Source organism: Sinohyriopsis cumingii, chromosome 4 (assembly GCF_028554795.1).
Source record: "Sinohyriopsis cumingii isolate HCF-2022 chromosome 4, ASM2855479v2, whole genome shotgun sequence".
Taxonomy (NCBI): domain Eukaryota; kingdom Metazoa; phylum Mollusca; class Bivalvia; order Unionida; family Unionidae; genus Sinohyriopsis; species Sinohyriopsis cumingii.
Window position 1 is genome coordinate 79,881,478 of NC_142964.1, and position 21,889 is coordinate 79,903,366.

General features: G+C 37.4%; 1 protein-coding gene across 1 annotated transcript; it reads left to right on the top strand.

The window, feature by feature from the left end:
* The first annotated feature begins 172 nt into the window (after positions 1-172).
* Positions 173-15,266, top strand: LOC149801524 (uncharacterized). Its single transcript, XM_089955697.1, has 6 exons — positions 173-328; positions 2,293-2,439; positions 4,162-4,252; positions 6,049-6,193; positions 7,129-7,313; positions 15,154-15,266. Exons 1-6 carry the CDS (start codon positions 230-232, stop codon positions 15,216-15,218), a joined length of 732 nt encoding a protein of 243 aa, XP_089811823.1. The 5' UTR covers positions 173-229; the 3' UTR covers positions 15,219-15,266.
* The last annotated feature ends 6,623 nt before the right edge of the window (positions 15,267-21,889 follow it).

Consider the following 21,889-nt stretch of genomic DNA (forward strand, 5'->3'; position numbering starts at 1 on the left):
CAGTCTAAAGGAGGACATATTTTTTGTCCGTTTCTAAATTTAGGAAATGTCTCTGTGTTTTTTTTTTTAATCCATTCTATTAATTTTACAGCAGAACATTACGTCAATATTGAAGGATTCGGTGATGCCTAACAAATTTTGGACACTATACACTTACAGGTATACTGGTCATGACCATGGTCCGTTTTCTGTGTACATTTGGGGCCTGAACGTACAGTGTCGTAGAAATATGTTTCTCTTGACGGTTTTTCTGGCTATTATCGGGTTTGCATACTGCGCACAAAATGCAGACATTTTGAGTCTGTACCAGCACAAGACTGCAGGAGATGTAAGTTGATCGATTGACTAGACTGATTATTTCATCATTATCTGAGAAATTGTTAATTTCATTGACTGGTTAGTCAGGTGACTCTGTGGCAGAACGACTATTTCACAGAGTTAGTTTTAATACCATGGTAGTAATATAAAATAAAGCTGCAGTCTCGAAACAAGAGACATAAAAAAATGTAAGTTTGCTTTAAATATTTTGATATTGTTGACTTGTTTATTGAACAATTATTTTCAAACGGTGTAGACTTGATGCTTCTAAATAAATCCGAGGTTATCTTACTTTATATGTAAATAAATGTAAAACAAGCTGATTTTAACCTACCATTGTGCAAGATAAGTTTACGAAATAAGGTTTCAATTTTATTTATCTATCCATCGTAACAAGTATTTTGATTGATTAAAATTCACATCAAGTGACGCAAAGGACTGCTAGTCGGTACTTCATAATGCCAGAAAGAACTACCTATGAATTTGCGTGACCTTGTTTGATAAAACAATATTCGTCAGCAATATTTATAATATAATTCTGCTATTTCTTTAGATTCGCTATTGTTTTATATCCTTTTGAAACTTTAAACATGGTACTTCATATTTACTCGAAGTCATCAGCTTGAAAATCGATTACTATGCAAGAAATTTTTTCTCTAATTTACGACCGTCCAATTAGTCTGCGATAAATATTGAATCTTTTTGACTTCACGAATCTTGTAAAAGATATATATATATATATATATATATATATATATATATATATATATATATATATATATATATATATATATATATATATATATATATATATATATATATATATATATATATATATATATATATAGATAGATAGATAGATAGATAATGTGTGTAAGGTGTAAGACAAATTATTTTAATTAAACATAAGCATCATAAATAATGTAAGAGTTTTTTTAAATAGCAAAATAGAATTTGACACAGGTTTAAAAGTTTATATACAGCTATTTCTCTGTTAGTTCTAGTTTACACGCTTAATTTGATACTTTCAAAATCACAATAAATATATGGGGCTTTTAATTGGTGTTGATGGTTCCATAATTTTGTAAGAGAACCCTCTACATTAACAATAACTATCATATTATCATTATTATAATGCAGACTTTTACATTCTGATAACTTTGCTGGATTATTGAGAAGAAAAAAATCAAGTATGTTTTCTACGGATATATTTATGCGGTTTGACGTTTATATATCTGTGATAACACCAATTTCGAAAACTATTGTTTTCCAATGTAATGGAACTTTCCATCTTTGTAGTTACTGAGAAAATCATTACTAACTAAACAGGTATTTTGCTGTTGTAGTTATTCTAGTAAAATTGTTTTTCTTTTTATACTGCCATATTTACTGATATTTAAAATTCATCTTTTTATATTATCATTATTTACAGCACGGCATTTAAACCAGTCAATGAATCTAATCATTTTGATAATGTGATCACTCTGAGTAGTTCACACAGAATCTAGGGCATACAGGATACTAATGTAGTCTTTATATTCACTTTTACAATCCTTTTTATTTCTAGCTCGTTCAGGCAAACCTATGCATGAGCGCTCACTTGCTATTTGTTTACTGAAATAAAGCTTTACTACAGCCTAAAACGATTAGTGTCATTCATAACTAACATCAATTAAGATTTCTGGCTAAGAGAATAAAGCACAAGACATTTTTCATGAACTGGAAAATCCTTTCATACTACAATGTATTGACTTGCACTTCATTTTGGGTGTTATCTAGTAATTTGAACGGTTTTCAAAATATCAACGTATAGTGCTAGTTTGGCGATTTTTGAACTTTGATTTTTAATGCTCTCGAATGACAACACGAGAACATTTGAACGAAAATAAATAGAGATCTAGTTTCCCACATGTGTACTATTGAAATCGTTTTGAGAAAGTTCAAACACCAACTAAATAACGTAACACCGAACAGGGAACCTATTATGGCACCGGGACTGGAGGAATGTGCCAGTATCCACCACCAGACCTTCCGCCAGTAGCTAAAACTCATGGAATGCGCCTGGTGGCTCTGAATGCACCGCAAATGCACGCCTCCCTGGGATGTGGAATGTGTTTTAAGGTAAGCTGCAGATTACTTTATTCAATGTATATATTCTTTAGTTTAATTATTTCTCGTATATTACTGTGACAAAATAACCTAGAAACATACCACTGTCGATGCCTGAATAGCGCAGACGTAACGTGCTCGCTTTGATCTCTACGGTTCGAAATTTTCTCACGATGAATGGTATGTGTCGCCCATCCAGACTGCGGTTTTCTTTACCTCTAATGACATTTCAGGACAGCATAAGAGCCTTCGGGCGTATTTCGTTTAAAACCACTGTAGAACCAACGCATTATCAAATCCAGTATACGTTCATCGGGAAAGCCGTTGCATCTCAAGCGGGTGTGTGATATCAGCAGATGTAACGATAAACGTAGTGTACAGTGTGATCAGATCATGTCAGATACTCTATATCGTAGGACCCCGGGTGGTCTAGTGGTCTAAAGCGCTCGCCTTTACCAATCACTGCCATATCACCTCTGTCAGCGTGGGTCTGAGTCTCGGGCTCGGTCAATGTAGATGTGTGAGGATGCTTGCCAGCTGCTTTCCTTGGGTCAGTGGTTCTTAACGGAGTTTTCTCAGGTTCTTCCTTCACCAGTAATACTGGCGCCATGCATAGCCTATTTTGTATTGAAAAATGGCGTTCAAGCCACAACAACAACAACATCAACATGCTCTGTATTGGTGACACATCTTTTCGGATTATTGCATTAAACACGTTATGCTTTATTGCACAATTTAAAACTTTCAGCTCAATACTGGACTCTTTTTTTTTACAGCATTATAAGGGTAAATGAGGTAAACTATATAACACAATATCTATTGATGCACAAAACAAATGTACATCTATTCTTATTGGTTTTATACGAATCTTTGTTCATAAACACACACACACACACACACACACACACACACACACACACACACAAATCAAAGCTCAAGGCATTTAATCAGAGATTTCACTATTTAGGCTGGGTGCAGACGGTCAGCAGTCTGCACATGACAGCTGGCTGGTAGTTTTTGCTTTTGCTTTTCAAGCGTCGCAGAAAAGAAGTGTTGGTCTTTTGTTGCAGTATGAATTATATAGTTATGCATAGTCTTGTTTTTAATCCAATAAATCTGTTTCAGTCACACGGCTAATGCTTCTTCGTCTAGAGAGCTGGGGAACATTCATGTAACGTTATAAAGTAGTTCCAATCTTGCAGACTGCGTAATGACATTGAATCAGAAAACGCTACTACGCGATACAAATGTCCATATATTGCAACATCCTCAGCAATTGTGAGCGTGTCGCTTGAGAAGAAGACGTAACATGAAGTTAACACTCTAAATATGAGTTAGATATATTCTGAAGATGAAACTAAAATATAAGACAGAAGTTACAATTAACATTATTTTGAAAACACGAAGATAATATTTACTACTTTCAAAAATGACCACTTATTAGACATATATATATATATATATATATATATATATATATATATATATATATATATATATATATATATATATATATATATATATAGAATTATGAAAGGATAGTTGATGCCCTGTAACAGGTAAGTATTGATGACATCAATATTGCAGCATCTTAAAATCATTCCAGTTCTCAATGTTACAATATGAACTATAACTGACATGTGGCTATGCGAACATAAGAAAGATATTACAGTTTAACGTTTAAGAAAGTGAGATGGACAGTTAAGTGAATATATATTCTATAACTTCCCACAGGTACATGCTACTGGAAAAGGTTCAGGAGCAAACCCCATTCATGGCGATTTCATGGTATTTGTAAAAGATGTCTGTCCGGAATGCCATGCGGGTAAGCAATCACATCATTGTGTCCCCATTTATTATAATTCAATAAATATGTATGTAACGTATTGTAATTTTCAATTGATATAACTTATTCCATGGTTGATGAGTTAGATTGTAAACCACGAAATAAACCCTAACTAACATGTCTATTGATATAACTTATTCCATGGTTGATGAGTTAGATTGTAAACCACGAAATAAACCCTAACTAACATGTCAATTGATATAACTTATTCCATGGTTAATGAGTTAGATTGTAAACCACGAAATAAACCCTAACTAACATGTCTATTGATATAACTTATTCCATGGTTGATGAGTTAGATTGTAAACCACGAAATAAACCCTAACTAACATGTCTATTACTCATAACAGAAACGGATTTCCACAAAGGTAAATACATTTCGTTCTTTTTTTGGGGGGTGGGGGGTGGGTGGGGTGGGGGTAATTTCATTGTTCTAGAAAGCACACAAAAATCGGGGAAAAAACCCACCCCACAACAAGCTCTCTTAAATCAGCACCCATAGATCTTTGCCAAGTTTTGGGCGAAAGAAAAAGAAAACGAATGTTTCGAGTGGTGACGAGTTTGCTGTTGCGTGTTACATGTATTACATGACAAAGCATCAATTCGTCTTTTAATTTTCATATGTTCACTGAAGCCTCCAATAGTTAAACTTTACTTTTCCAAATCCAGCCAAGCTTTCTTAAATACCCAACTCCGTCATGCAAAGAGAAATCGAGTTCGAAACTGCAACACACTTGTAGTAGAGATTCGTTGCTCAAATTATAATGAATCACTTTACTGTTTTGTGTGTATCAGTCATTACACAGTCGTTCTAGCAAACCATAACTATTCAGTAAAAGTTCAAACATTAATACTAGCAAGAATACGGCGTGGGGTGAGAGGGACATAACTCACGCAAAAACTGTGTAAAGAAGCTGGCCATAACACTAACGGTAGTAAAAGGACCGTGAGAGTTAGTTGCGTAGTTCTGTGAGTAAACAGTCTGAAACTAAAGCTAATATTTACTAAGCGTATATGCAGTAAGTTTTCCAGAGGCGGTCACGTGATCCCCACTTGACTTATGCAAAATAGCATACACACTTATATCGTTTCGATCACCCTAACAAGCGTTATACGTGTTAACTCTATAGATACTAACTTGTAAAAAATCACATAGAAAGAAACATGGATATAGATTAGAGATGTGTCCAGATGACACTAATGAAAGTGCCAGTATAGTATAATTTGAAGAGATCTTTATTTACGATTCAGTTTGCAATTTCTTCGGCCAAACGAAGTCAAAGTTGAATATGTTGAAAAGTTCCTGAAATACTAAGGTTGGGAAATAATTTTATTTAACCTAATACATGAAAAGTTCCTGAAATACTAAGGTTGGGAAATAATTTTATTTAACCTAATACAGTTCTTTAAAAATTATACGACGGAAAGAAATTATTATTTGCAATGGCAAGCGTTTCAAGAAAAGAAGAACAGAGGCCATACCTCATTCAGAGGTGAAAATCCGAGCCTGACTAGTGCCTTATTATATTAAGATGCTCAGTCAAGTTTTCATTTCATGAAGTCTTCAAAATTATGGAGAGGAAACGTAATTCATTCCTGTAATACGGGCGCACATACAGACAAATGATCATGGTTTTCCCAAAAAAGAGAACGTGACCGGTCCTATATACGAAAACTCATACAGCCCCGTTGACATAGAAAGCAGGTAATGATCAATAGTTTTACCAAAACAGTGCCGGCTGTCGTAAGATAATACCTTTTCTTTGGTGGTATAGGGTCCCTGGACTTCGCTGAAAATGGAGACGGGCGCTGGGCCATAGAAATTCAAGCTGTGCAGTGTCCGGTGGGGAATACAAAAATTGAATACAAGTTCCAAGGATCTCATCAGTACTATCTGAAACTTCAGACCAGAAACTCAAGGTATGGATAGTGTGTGTGTGTGTGTGTGTGTGTGTGCAAAGTATGAACAGTTGAGGCATACTGCTGCAGCTAGACGGGCTTACATGCAGACAGACTACATGCAGATAGAAGAAGTTATTTAACGTCAGCACTTGACATTTATTATTGAAGACATTATTGTGTTATCCAATATAATTAGAAGTCATTAACGTAATTGTCGAGGCCCCGAGTAGCCAAGAACATGTAGTCTAAATCGCTCCCTATTACGGATCACTGTCATCTCACCTCTGTCTGCGTGGGTTCGAGTCTCGGGCTCAGCCAATGTGAGTATGTGAGATAGCTTGCCGGTATCTTCTCATGGGTCTGTGACTCTTTCCGGGCTTTCCTAGGGTTCTTCCTCCACTACTAATGTGGCCGCCATATATAACCTGTCTTGTGCCCTACAACAACAATAACAACGTACTTGTCAAAATCCCCCAACACGAAATGTACTGGGTGTGCATTATTATAAAAATATTATCGATTCTAATTGAATGTATGTATGTATGTATGTATGTATGTATGTATGTATGTATGTATGTATGTATGTATGTATGTATGTATGTATTTTGGTATATTAACGTAGCTTTAACAGTTTTCAGTCATATTCTTACGACGTATGCAGTGTGGCAGTTTATAGTGATGTCTAGCACTGGGGCAACATCATGTCCGACCCAGTCACATTATCCTGACACCAGACCGACCAGTCCTAACACTAACCTCTTAATGCTGAGCACCCAGCGAAGCAGCTGCTAGTACCATTTTTGTAAGTCTTTGGTATGACTCGGCCAGGGTTGAGCGTAGAATTGCATGCAAAATAACTTTCGACGAAAAAGAGACTATCTCTTCCTTCAGACAGATCAGATTTTTTAAAAGCACACAATTAAAGCAAGAACTAATTCAACATTTCTCCACAGGCTCCCAGTAACGGAAGTGTCTGTCTTCCAGCCACACAGTCAACGATGGGAACACATGAAGAGATCGGGTGACGGGTTTTGGCTAATGGGAGATGGGACCTGGGAAAAACCTGTACAAACTCCGATGCGTATTCGGCTTACAGCACCTAATGGTGAAACTATTGAGGACCATATCCCCAAAATACGTATGTATATCACTTAAAGTGGAATCAAATTTATTTATTTTTCTTTATGTTTATGGTCCGTCTTTCGTCTACAAGCTCGAAGATGTTTTCTGCATGATTGCTCTTATTTTTATTTTATCTGTCTTTCCTTCTATTCCTTTTCTTTTCGTTTTACTGTCATTATCTTGACTGCCTTTCCATCACGATATGTTATTTATGTATGTGTTAAGAACCGATTAATATTTGCTTACTATGAACACGTTCTTTCCCTCTATTCATTCCTGGCAGAATTCAAGAGATTTTTTATGAATTTAATTATATTTCTATTGCTATTCGACAGCAACCGGCTTTTGCGACATGCTATGCTTTTTTTGCGGACTCCTCCTGCGGAAATCATACCTATTTATACATCATTATTCGTTTGATTATCATGAATTTAAGCATAATAAAAAAAACCCACAGGTAAATATACAATTCAAACACGTTTAAAATCACTACGCAAATCGAAGTCATTCAAAAATGATCAGATAACAAATATCTGATTTCAAACATTGATCCGAAACAAAAGATCGAGCGAAGGGAGGGCCAGTTGTTATATGCCATCTAAACCTAACGGACGTTAACGAAGATTTTTAAATAAATTTTTTCCTACATTCGCACGACGACTTAAGTTTTACAACCTATTATAAAAGCCTTTCCAGTATAGAAAAGGGAGTCTATTTTAGAAAGACAAAAAAAAAAACAACTTCCTTTTCCCGCGATCGAACGAAGCATTTCGTTGAACGATAATTTGCCGTATTGGATCAATTCTCCATAACGTCTAACGGTGCCAGTCAGTAAACAGAACGCATATTACGTCACACATATTGCAGAAGTCAGCGTTCTATTGGCGTTGTCATAGCTACTTGCATTGTGTCTATTTACTGAACCCTCCTTGACTCAATCGTGTGCGTGAAAGATTTTTGTGACATTTGTAAACAAAAGAGCGCACTATTCCCACTAAAACACAGTTAAATTAACACTAACATTTATTTTGCGTGTCTGTTGCTACTTTCTTCAATCCACCAGTTCAAAATTCAAACCTTTATGACATATAACAGTGACCAAACTTTTTATATGTCGCTCAAACATATTAGTTATTAAAAAGTTGTAGGGCATCTACAACGTACACTATGTACTAGAGTTTTTCCGATTGTTAGTACGTAGGAAAATTTTGCAACTTGTTCTGATTTGACCCAATTGCTAACACATTATTGGCATTTTTTATTGTCCATTAGTACAACTAGACGAAATTTGACTAAGTACGGGCTTGCGTTCTTGGGAGTGCACGATATCCATGGCTAGCTTGCCGAGTTCCTTGCCATCTTGCCTCTCTCGGACATCGTATAACGACGGAGATGTGGAACAATTTCCACCCGCCTAAAGCGACGTGTCCCGATGTGACGTCATCCTTGCGACCAATTGCAACGGGCACTACATACTGCTTGGGTCGACACCTAGTACCGTCAATAACGGACTGAAATCAACTCTTTGTTAACATGAGTGTGTGTTGGGTCCATTCCCACTCATGAAATCCTTTCATTCAGGTCGTTAGGGACATAGAGTCCTACGACCTGACGGCTAAATTAGCAGTGCTCCTTGAGCACATAAACGCCTGGGGGATGTGGCACTAATTAATTCTCCCAGGAACATTTAGCATCCCGCTATGCGGGGACAAACCCGTCGCACATGTCCTTTTGGGCGCACGCGACGTAAATTCAAGTAATCAATCAATCAAAACTCTCCGAATCAAGTAGCGGAGGTGCTGATTTGTGTCTTACCGTGCATACAAATATACAATGATAAAAATACGTGTCTTCTGCGTTGAAGGGACAATACAATTAATATTAAATTGATTCATTAGAGTGCCTTCGTACTTTAGAGTACCAGAACAGGGTGCCTTTATTACACTTGTAGCGAGTTTGAGTTATCGTTTCTGGATCATTTGCTTACCTCATATTAATCACAATGAGAAAAATGATAACAACCGAAAATATTCGGTTATTGATACGAGCAAAATCTGGTATGCGTTATTTGCTTAGCTATGTGCGATTTCACACGCTTTGATAGCTGGAAGCTCACTACTTTTAATTACGAACACAGAACCGGAATACTTCAGGATTTTCCGTCAAGCTGATTTAAATAAACAGTATATTAATAACTCCTAGTGCAATGGCTGCTTTCTTAGATTCATTCATGCATTTGATATGTATTTTAGTCGAGGAAATGTTGGAGAGGTTTCGATTGACATAGTAGCTTAAGGTTCCAACGATAGGTTCCTAAATGTGTAACGTTTACAAAAGGTGTACAAGTAGATGTAAAATAGGAAGTGGGCTAATATCTTTCCTTTTTTAACAACTCATATCATTGGGACGTTTAAACGTTTATACACTACAGTCGACTATGGCGTTAACACGTTTTATTCATGACAGTTATCTAGGGCGTTAACAAGTTTAATTACACCTCATAGCGGTAGGGTATGAAAAGTTTTGCACTCCATATCGATTGCGGTATGAAAGTTTTACACTTTATATTGATTGAAATATGAACATTTTTTTACACCTGATATTGTTTTGGGTAAAAAACGTTTTTTTTATACCAGATGCATTTACGAGACTTGAGATATGAAAAGTTTTTCAGTTCATTTTGATTGGTGAATGAAGTTTTTACACTTGATATCGATTGGAGAATGAAATATTTTTGTAACCTAATAATGACTGGCACACGTAGTCATTTTGAAAGTTGTGTGTAGGTGTAACACATGTATACGCGACTGCCTGGCAGAAGTGGGAACTCCAACCGACCTTTTCTAAGAAACCGAGGAAACCGAAGAGCGTTGTATGTAGGCTATTCATTACGAAACAGCTGGAGACAGCCGCGCATATGCAAGTGCACGTGGAGGACGTCATAAAAGTGAGCGCTCTTTTTTAAGGTACTGCTACATCCTATTGTGTTCATTGAATAAATTGAGCAGTTGCGGTATACTAAAGCGCATTGAAGAATATTTGCGAACGAGGATTGGATGATCCTTTGTACGTTATCATGGGATAGACCTCGGCGTGTGGAGCTACATTTCAACACGTAAGCGCATGTCATCACGGTCTACTGTTAACGTGAACAATGAAAATATCAGCTTTGTAAGGGTTGTCCTGTCTGTTTTGCACACGACCAGTAATAACAACGACCGGACAAGTACGTAGCGCTAGCATCTGGGTAACTCGACGTTTCCGACAGTGGCAAGTTTAAACGTCCAATCCGACCATCGCGGTCATCGTCTTTAGCTGGAAAGACGGACTTTTTGCCTGTTGTGCTTCAGCATTCTGTAGACCACCTACTGCTTCTCGACAACACAGGCACCGAAGGTGGCTGCGAAAAGAACTACGTCCAGATAAATGAACTAAGCGGCTTTGTACACGGTCAGTAACAACACAAAGTGAACTTTGCCACCTACTCTACCTGACAATCGATGTTATTCTACTCTGTCGTGCCCTTATTCTTTCATCTTATGGGCGTTCTGGTACCCGCTCAGTTGCTCGACCAAAATATGACTGAACTGCTTCACAACACCCTGCATACAGAGACGCCGCCCCTCCACCCACCCACACACCTCACACCTACTCTATGCTTAATAAAGGTGCCAATAAACTTTCTGCAAGAGCTATCTATAGCTTTTGGGTGACATAAGCAGCCTCCGCTTACAAATAAATGCCATAGCGTCGTCTACTTTGAAAGCTTTCAATGTGGCCAAGGACTCAGCATCCCTGTAACTGCTAGCTACATCAGCCATGATCAGCACATATGTTTACGCCTATCGACCTACATTGTCGAGCGTAAAAATTGGACTGGATAGCCTATGTAGACGTTGCTAGATAAATAAGACACTTGACTTGCTTTTTTTAAAACCTTAGGATGGCAGCATTAGATATTTCCAGCTCCTGCAAGTTGTTCTGGTTTATGTTAATGCACTTGTCATTTTAGAAATAATTGTTGACTATGAAGGCGCCGACGCTGAACCCCTCCGCTATCTGATATGCGAGATATATCTATGGGTTGCACGCTGGCTCTAAATATCAAGTATGAAATATATGACAAGACCAAAATGTTACCAAATGCCCGAAGACGCAAAGGACTGCTTCCGCATCGCCTAGCGGCCGCGAAGAACCTACCTTGTTACTGGCGGACCTGTCCTTAAGAGTAACTTACAGTAACTCTTTTTCTTAGAAACTTATAAGCTGATTTTCCCAAAAGTTGAGATTATCATTTACTTTTCTGCAGGACCATTTACTGAAATCAGCTTCGTCTGTGACTGAAAGAAGAGCGTACTTCTAAAATAGTCAAAAAGGTCAGTACAGTATAGCTGGTGTCGAACAAAGAACGACCCAGCACAGTTTATTAACAGCTTACGGACCATTTATCCTCTCTGCTCTTCGCTGTGGTGACAGTGGTGAACGTCCCAGAATGCTCTGTGGTTTCAGGCCTGTATTTGGTTTTACAACGAAAGAGCTTATTATCGGAATAAAAATGGCCCACAAGCCCGGGCGTTTAGTAACATTTCATATAAACCTCCTACACATTGTTCACGTGGGTGGCGAGTACTTTGAAGCAATGTGAGCCGTCTCGGTCATACTGACGCAAACTCTGAGAGGGCGGCATTTCAAAGTTTCCGATAAGTATTGTATGCGACAAAAATAAGCCGGTTATGGTGCTGATTGTCATGATCAACTCTGATTAATCGGAAGTATGTAGCTAGCAATACCTACACAGGTTACTCCGACAACTTTCATACTTTGCACAGAGTTTGACCTTTAAAGGAAAAGAAATTTCCCAGGTTTCCTCACTGGATATACTGGTAATTTAAAACGACTTTTATATCTTAAGTATTGTTCAAAAACCTTTGAATTCCGGTTATTTTTGTGTGTGATTAATGCGTGTAACTTGGGTTACACAGCTTGGCCTCACTTCAGAAGTGTTTGTCTCTAAAGACTGCTAGCTCGTCTTGGTCGTTTTTACTTCCTGGACTTCATGGGTATAAAGGAAGAAAGAAAGAACCAGACAACATATTTACATGTTATGTTTTGTAATTCATTTATTACACTCTCACATAATGGTATTGTCCACTCTGGAAAATGAATTTTTCCTATTTTATCAAGTGCTAATGTTAGTGTCAGCAGTCAGTCTAATCAGCTGTCTGCTTTAATTAGTGCATAGTTTCCTTAATTACTACATATACAGAAACTTCAGTCACATTACTTAAAGGAAGCATAGAAGTATGGTTGCATTGGCTTTACTGTGCATGTTGTCAACTCAAACAAAATTTACCTTATCCAGCTCTCTTTCTCAGAAGTACACAATAACTGTAGAGCGGGGGCCACAGTGAGTTTGCCGGGTCTGGATAAATGCGGCGTAAATTCTCAAACTCGCCTAGCGGACTTAATGGCAGCCGGTGATCGCTCGAGCTATACGATGAAGCTGATTTTTGCCAAGTATGTGGCACGAGACGAACTGTCGGTCTACCGAGCAGTGTCAGGCTCAGGATGAACACACAAACGCTGCTAAAATCGATGTCTCAAAGCCCATCTCCACGTCCGCCGCATTGCTATCTTCGACGCCAAGGAGAATTGGTCGATCTCGGGGTTTAAGTTAACGTGACTATGTTGACTCCGATCTTGCAATGAGGGTCGCGAGGGTAGGTTTTTTGATGACGAGGGTTGTCTTGATGAACAACAACCCAATCGAAATGGTGCTCGATCCCGTATACCGATTGATGTTGCAACGCTATAAACCATTATATCTGAGTACAAGGAGCACCTGTCGATTCAGCAGCTGGTGTATGATACTGAGCCTGCCCTTTCGTTTTATAAAAACTGGCTGGCTGTACCCAACATCGCAGGGTTAGTCGGCGAAAATAGCCTGGCTGGCCTAAAATTGTGTTCATAGCGGCCGACAAAGTCAAATAGGTCGACGAAGTCGACGAAGTTCCGCTAACGGTCATATCGCTGGGATACGGCATATATGCTTTTAATAATGTTGACAGTCCTTCAGCGAATAATAACAGTTGTTGTTGTTGTAGGGTTTAACGCCATTTTTCAGTATCAATGATGGAGGAAGAACCCAGAAAAACCCTGGAAAGAACCACCGACCCAGGACAAGCTACTGGCAAGCTTTCTCACGTACCCACATTGGCCGAGCCCAAGACTCGAACCCACGCAGACAGATGTGAAACGGCAGTGATGGTGAGCGCTTTAGAACACTCGGGGCCCCAAGTAACTTTGCGCCTAATCTTTCCTTTCAATTCTTTGTACAGTAGGAGAGTAAAAACATCAACACTCCCTTCAACCTACGATGATAAAATTAGCCATGGAGGATAAACGAGACACAGAGGAATAACAAAACTAAGGAAACTCAGACAACGAGGGATTATTGGATTAACTTGCAAAACAAGCTGATATCGACAAAGAGCATATATCGCTTGTGCACAACTCTCTGTATCAACATGTATCAGTCCGAAATGGATTGGAACAAAGAAACCAGTCAGATTATGATTGGGCACAAGGAATATCCACCGGTGTCGTCAGCAGCTGAGACGGCTGCCAGCATCCAGATACACTGGTTCCCATCCGACTGTTTTTTGCCCTACCTCCATATAACGCTGCTAGCACGCACACATCGTCACGAGTTATGATGGGTGGCACAGTTGCATGCCTTTCAGGGTAATCCAGATCATGACCGACGTCGTTTGGGTGTTGGCCTCGCTGACAGTACAAAATATAAGAAGCTGCGCCTGGAGTTTGCTGTGACAAGTGTGTGCCGATACATAGCGACTGGATAAGTTCAACTGCTCTTTCACGTATCATAAGACATGTCTCCATTACGTCTTATTATGACATAATTCAGTTTATAAGACATGTCTCCATTACGTCTTATTATGACACGATTCAGTTTGTAAGACATGCCTCCACCATTACGTCATTTTAGGACAAAACTCAGTTTGCAAGACATGTTCCTTTTCAATCTGTCTTACATTTGCAGTAAAACATCTCTAGGATTGTAGTGATACTGTTTCCTACTTTTAGATATATGTACATGATGAAATATATCGAGAATGGAGTCGGATGTACTGTCCGGAATGCGCATGTGTACGATCTACAATGACTAAGAAACTATGCAGTTATTTACGAACTTGAAACGGTGCTTCCTTATAATGTTACTAATCAAAGCTTAACAAGCATATTCTTTAAAGGTAGATACTGTAGTTTAAAGAAATTTTGTCAGCAATGTCACTAAATCAGCCTGGTGTGTAATCTTGTGGAATGTGCGCTATATGCAATCCATATGACATAATCTTGTTTTGATAGCGATGCCATCCATATTCGATGTGAAAATCAAATACCTACTGTGAGAAAAGATTTAGTATAGAATGCTACTAAGTGTATCTCTTAAGCAAACGCGTGGACATACATGAATTAAATGAAACGAGCATTTACTGCGTCAAAGACAGCCATATGCATGTTCTTTTACACTTTTACCGATTTTGTCAATGCTTAGTAAATTCAACTATGCCCTGTACACGAATACACATAAAAAAAGTGCTGGTGTCCCGAGAAGAGTAAAACTGTCATCTCCTATTATTTGTCATGTTTAAGTGTATACAAATTAAAAGTCTGAATATTACATACTGACTGTGTAAAATAAATGAATAACAGTCATAGCCTAAACCTTATGATTAATTGTTACTTTCATTTATATAGCAATACTTATTTTTATCCAGGTGAATAATTTGGTAAAATTGTACAAACCATTGGGTGTTTTCTTTTCCTTCCAGAAAACGACGTGGTTATTCACGGAAATGGTGTTCAATTTTCACTCGATGCCCACCTGCCTCATTGATCACGATTGCTCACGTACAATATATATTAAAGCACGATGTAGAACCTGGTTAGTGTGCGTGTTGGTTTTTTTGTGTGTGTTTTTTGGTGTCTGTGGTTTGTTTTTTTTGTAATTTGTTCCCATATCTAGACGCTTCAATGTTTCTAGGTGTCTGTTTCGTTTTGTCTCTAATATTTTATTCTTGTTATGCTCGAATATGAACATCCAAACCCTTACCACGTATCTATTGCGTATTCTTTTCACCTGGCTGTTTCCTTTCGATTTCCATATATTTTCTTTGAAATCAAATATGATTCCGAAACCGATAATGTGTTATTACTAGCATTCATATACATTTATGATTCCAACAGTATTACACCCATGTATGATCTTACATGAGTGCTCATTTCAAAATCAATTAATGAAGTCCATTAATCTCCGATATCTAATTATGAATTTCTGATTTCAAACTTTGGTTCAAACCATACTGATCTATCAACTGGAAGTCCGTTTGTCGTTCTCCGTCAGGATATGAAATAATGTTATGTTTGTTTCAAATTGCACAAAGTCTGACGTTTTACAAGCTGTTATGAAAACTTGTTTAGCCCTTTTCCTATTTGTCAGCACACTGTCGCACGTGACGCCATATAGGGTAAGTCATAGGATGATAAATCAGCCCTTCGCCCGTGATAAGATTGATGTTGGGGTTGGGTGAAGGGCTGATTTATCGGCCTAGGTAAGTCAGTACTCAGTAGGTGTTGTCACAGTTCTGTGTGTGTGTGTGTGTGTGTGTGTGTGTGTGTGTGTGTGTCTATTTTAACAGTCATATTGAGTCACACGTGTGTGTGTGTGTGAAATTAGTGATATTTGAAAAATACAGCACTTTATACCCACCAAAATTCAAGTAATTCTCAATTGCTATTTCGAATGTAATCTTAGTTTTTATAATGCTTATATGAAAGTGTTAAAACTTTTTCAGGCAGCTTTACTGCAGTTTCTTGTTTAAGAATTCCAGCATGTGATATATTCTTAATTAATTACCTTTGCACTGTTTGCCTGCTTCCCTTTTATTTTCATATATCCTTTTTAAAATCAACTAATACTTCCTTAACAGATAATTTGTTACTTCAACCATTCGGATACATTTACGATTTCAGCCATCGTGCGCATGTCGGTTTAAACAGAACATTGAGGTCTCATTTCAAATATATTCATGAAAAGAGTCAAATGGTCCATATCTTCTGCAACTCCTTGACGAGCTAAACGTAGAAATTTTCCACTAGTTTCATAAATTTTATTGCAGATGAGAACACAACTATAAGATATATTCATCAAACGGTGGAAGTGAAACATATATTCAACAAAATCTCTAAATATGTTGTTAAATTGACTTTGAGGTGCATATGTTCGATCGCTATGCCTTTTTCTTACCTAACCTGATATTGTCATTTTTGACGTCATAGTGTATTATCATATGTGTTACGCACAAAATTCAGACTGGTCTTTGGATTAAACTGAGAATTAAAAACTGAAATCTGAAAATAGGGGAATAAAATTAAGAAGGGACTACGACTTTTAAGTTCTAAATTTTCATATATAGTAAATGAACCCAAGTTTCCAACTCAAAAGTAAAGTTGGAGATTACAAGGTCTTGGAATTTGTTTTATGCCACTTTTTCTATCCATGTCAATGACCTCTTTCTTTCTACGGGTATTAAATAATGTGATCAGATGAACGGTTTGCTTTTGTGCTTAGATTTCAGAGATAAGGACTTCCCTGGTTTACTAGTGGTTAATAAGGGCAGGGGCCGTGTTCTTAGTTCATTTTAAGCAAATACTCGAACGAAATAACTCCATACCCATAATTAAATTTGGTACTTAAAGTAAATTTAAGTCATTTAAATTATGTATGCAAGAAAATGATCTAAAATTAATAAAAGTATGAATGTTAGTCTAGCTTTACTCTAATTAAAGGTATAGAGCAGCGATCGTCAACCTACGGCACGCGTGCCGTAATCACGTCAAGAGATTTTATCTGGCACGCGAAGGGCACTCAAAAATCTAGATTTTAACAATGTTGCTGTCTTACTGGTGGCACGCGCTCGTTCATTTTGTAATTAATCCGGAATAAAGGGCCACGCTATGAAAAATAGGTTGCCGACCCCTGGTATAGAGTATCAAAATATCCTATTTTTTTAGCTTGAGGTTGAGTTTGTCACAGAAAAGTTTACGAGAATACAGGCCAGAGATAAATACTTGGAGAAAACAAAATCTTGCACAGTTAAGTCCGGTAGGCTAGAGGACAGTACACTATGAAAATTACGAAAGCCTTTTATCTTAAGTCTGTTCTGAATAAAATAACACAATGTCAACGACTTTTTTATTTTAAGTTGAACTTGAGTTTCGAGCTCAAACTGTTTCGATAATACGGAGTGTAAAATTAACATGATTTCCAGGGTTTTAATATGTACTTACCGTACTTGATAAGCCAGCCCATGACTGCTTAACACCACTGGGTCGAATGGAACAAGCCGGCTTATATGAGACGCCGTAGCGGACAAAAGCTGTCCAATGGGAAAATTGCAGTTGAAATTTCGATGTGGTATGTCGAGAAATCCAATATTACGTGTTGGATCAAATTGCATGTCCTTAAAGTTCCGTTTTCTAGATGGAGATTTTAGATTTTATATGTTGAATTATACAGTGGTGGGTTAAAGGTCTATTTCCTATGTCGACGTTTTACACAGCGGTGGTTGAAGTTCCAATATTATATGTCAAGAATCCCTAATTCACACATTGAATGTAACTGTTTGGGACGAAAGTTCCATTTCATATGGCGAGTATTAGATTTCATCTGTTGAATTTCACAGCGACGAGAAGCAGCCTTCATGTTTAAAAATAACGCGGCTCGTTCACGAGAGCGACCTCTAGCGAAGAAATTCATAGTAATTATCTACCTGTGAATGGTAACTTTCAAACTGTAAATGCACGAAATGTAATGGCGCCTCATAATCGAATACACGAATGATGTATCTTAATACTCGATATTATTTTGAATTACTAAAGTGGATATTGTGTAATGTTACTTTTAACACCACAACATCATTTCACCATATAAAAATGGCCATTTTGACAAGCACAGTACAATGTCCAACCACCGCTGTGTAATTTAACAGATACAGTTTAAAAATTCAACATACGAAATGGAACTTTGAGCACAATCAACGTGATTCAGCATGTTGAATTGAAACTCTCGACATACGACATTAACATTTAAACAATCGCCGTTTAATTCAGAAGATACAATCTAAAATCTCGACATTGGACATCGAATTTTTAACTAACGCTCTGTAATTCCACAGATGAAATCTAAATACTCAACATATGAAATGGAAATTTTAACATAAACTCTTTGAACCAATACTTAAATTAAGAATTCTCGACGTATGACATTGAAATGTCAACCATCGCCGTGTAATTCAAACCACAGAATCTAACACTTCGACATAGAAAATATAACTTCAACCACTACTGTTTACTTTAACAGATACAATCTAAAATCTCGACCTAGAAAATGGATTTTTAAGAACAATCATTTTTGATACAACACGTGAAATTGGAATTCTGGACATATGACATTAAAATTTCAACGGCAACATTCTGATTGGACCAGCTTTTGTCCGCTACGGCACTATATACGCTTAAGCTTCTTGATAACTGTCCAATCAGAATTGACCATGTCGGTTTTCGAAGTCACGACCCTAAGCTGATGATCATGAATTCGCCGTGTCATCTACAAGGCCAGTCAGTTTGTTATATAGTAAATGACACTATTAATTAATGAAGAAGCGTCTGTTTATGTAGGAAGATGGACACTAAAATTCAGTCCTGAGCCATTTGATAAGCAGAATATGCTATGGGCTAGTTCTTCTTACGTGTGTATTGGGGAAAAGGGATCGTACGATTATTTGTGGAATTCAGGAATGAGGAGAGAAATTTATACAGCTTTTGTGACTTTACTGGAACCGAAATTCTCAAGTATACACATTGTCTGGGACTGGTGTCTTATATGTTACTTATCGCACATGCAAGAGATCAACTAAACCAATAGATAACCTGTAAGTATGAAACAGACACGTCAAACATGCTCGTTTAAATCGTGAAATCGGACAGAAGGTTTAGCTGGCAGATGAAAAACTGATAGCACTCTTTCAACCTGCATGCCGACAAAATCTTCGATATATTACGACAAGGATAACGAACTAGTATGCATGTACAGTACTAAAATGGAAAAGATGGCGTCTGTGTGTAACCTATGAACAAGCTAACCCAAAGCGTTGACGCAAGGAAACAAATAAAGATTTTCCATTGTATTATTTTGCGAAAAATATGATTAAAGTTTTGAAAGCTTTTATCAAAACCTTTTCAACATGTATAAATATGGTTCCAACGTGTATCAACATAGCTCTAACATGTATAAATATGGTTCCAACGTGTATCAACATGGTTCTAACGTGTATGAATATATTTCCAACGTGTATCAACATGGATCTAACGTGTATAAATATGGTTCCAACGTGTATCAACATGGTTCTAACGTGCGTAATATGGTTCCAACGTGTGTCATCATGGCTCTAACGTGTGTAAATATGGTTCCAACGTGTATCAACATGGCTCTAACGTGTATAAGTATCGTTCCAACGTGTATCAACATGGCTGTGACGTGTATAAATATGGTTCCAACGTATATCAACATGGCTGTGACGTGTGTAAATATGGTTCCAACGTGTATCAACATGGCTGTGACGTGTATAAATATGGTTCCAACGTATATCAACATGGCTCTAACGTGTGTAAATATGGTTCCAACGTGTATCAACATGGCTCTAACGTGTATAAATATTGTTCCAACGTGTATCAACATGGCTCTAACGTGTATAAATGTAACATCGCCCTCTTAGTAAGAAGGATGGTTAACTGGATTTGGCTGGCGTTATCTAGAGGATGACCACCCTCGATATTATAGTCCTGCGGGAGAGAAAGAAAAATGGAATTTCAACAGAGAACTGAGCGAGAATACTGTGAAGGAATAAATCGATACGAGCCCCCTTTCACAAGAAAAAACAAATTTAATTAGATTAAATTAATAACGGCAACTCCAATTTAAGTTAGATTATATAAATAGAATTTAACCGGCGTGTCCAGTTTGGATTTATTTCATCATTATCATAACGAGAGGTGAAAAGAGTGCAATGTCCACGTCCGATTTGCATCACCTTCCTTCTGGACCTTATATCAACGTCTCCTAGTTCATCCTTCCTAATCTTTATGCTTTGCCCCTTCATGGACTTCCTGGTCCTTTTATTCTGACCTCGTCCTTCTTTTCCTCGGACTTCTGTCTTCAGACTGTCTCGTCTTTCTCTTAGAAAGCTGTTCCTTAAAGACAAAATTACCCCATAATTCTGTATACCTCACTCTTTAAGACGTATATAAAATTCACCCACGTTATTCAGAGCATGTCGGCTATCCACACATTGCATAAATTCTGACTTAGTACGGTAGGACATTGACCTCGCTTTCCAGCGGCAGGTCTTAAATTACCACGTGAGCGTCTATCAAATATTACCGCATCATTTTACGTATCTACTACATGTTTGATTACTATTGCATGGAATTCACAAATTGTAACTCACATCAATCCTTAACCTTCAAGAGTTTTCAAACATTACAAAATCAGGTATAATTAGGTAAGTATCATTAACTCACGATAATCTGTATCGTCCTAACAAACAAAGGAGGTTATTTCATATAACCCTATGAAATCCTACACATATGAACATGCAATCAGTTCTACCAATGAAGAATAACTGTATAATTAAAAGGTAAACTGCATAACAATTCTAGCATCAACACATTTCCATGATATTGAATAAAATAAATTGCATAACAACTCTAGCATCAACACATTTCAATGAAACTGAATAAAAGAAAATGCATAACAACTCTAGCATCAACACATTTTCATGAATTGAATAAACAATATAATATGGAAATCTAGTCATAGAAAACACATTTGCATAAAACAAACAATTTAATAATAGAATATTACGCGAAACTAAAATTGCGTACCTTATTGCTGTTTTCTTTCAGAACTTGTGCGTCCTAGCACTAAATTTGTCTTTATTTTTACAAGACCACCACCTGGTCCCTTACTTGTTTCACGAGGAAAGCACTAATCTCTTTATGCTTTCCACGAAGTCTAGACTAAGTTTCCTCTTCTTGGACATTTTCAGATTAAAGAATTTCGACTAAGGTCGTCACTTTAAAGTCTGATTGCTCTAATTTATTCTGCCCAATCGTAGGCAGCGGTCCCTAATTTTTCCCAAAGAAATATTTCCTTTCATCAGGTTTAGACAGCTCAGAATATGTGAATGACAGTGTGTAACAATTTCCCTTTGAAAAATGATAAGTGGACATATGTTTCTACCAAGCGGTGTGGGTTGGTATCTCAAATGTTTACTTTCTAAGGACCGTCTTAAGATACCCCGGTCAATTTCACTGAGTTGGAATTCTGCCCCTTTGAAGTTTACACCGACATGGGGGAGATGAACGAAGAAAGGTCGAAGTTACCTTCACAAAGGCTTTTCTGGCTTAAATGCGATAAAATTGTAATGCTCAGCGCATTCAACTTTA

Excerpts from the sequence above, each read along its gene's own strand:
- LOC149801524 (XM_089955697.1), top strand. The coding sequence starts at position 230 with ATGTTTCTCTTGACGGTTTTTCTGGCTATTATCGGGTTTGCATACTGC. Across the intron at positions 329-2,292 it reads AGCACAAGACTGCAGGAGAT|GGAACCTATTATGGCACCGG; the intron begins GTAAGTTGATCG and ends AACACCGAACAG. Across the intron at positions 7,314-15,153 it reads GGACCATATCCCCAAAATAC|AAAACGACGTGGTTATTCAC; the intron begins GTATGTATATCA and ends TTTTCCTTCCAG.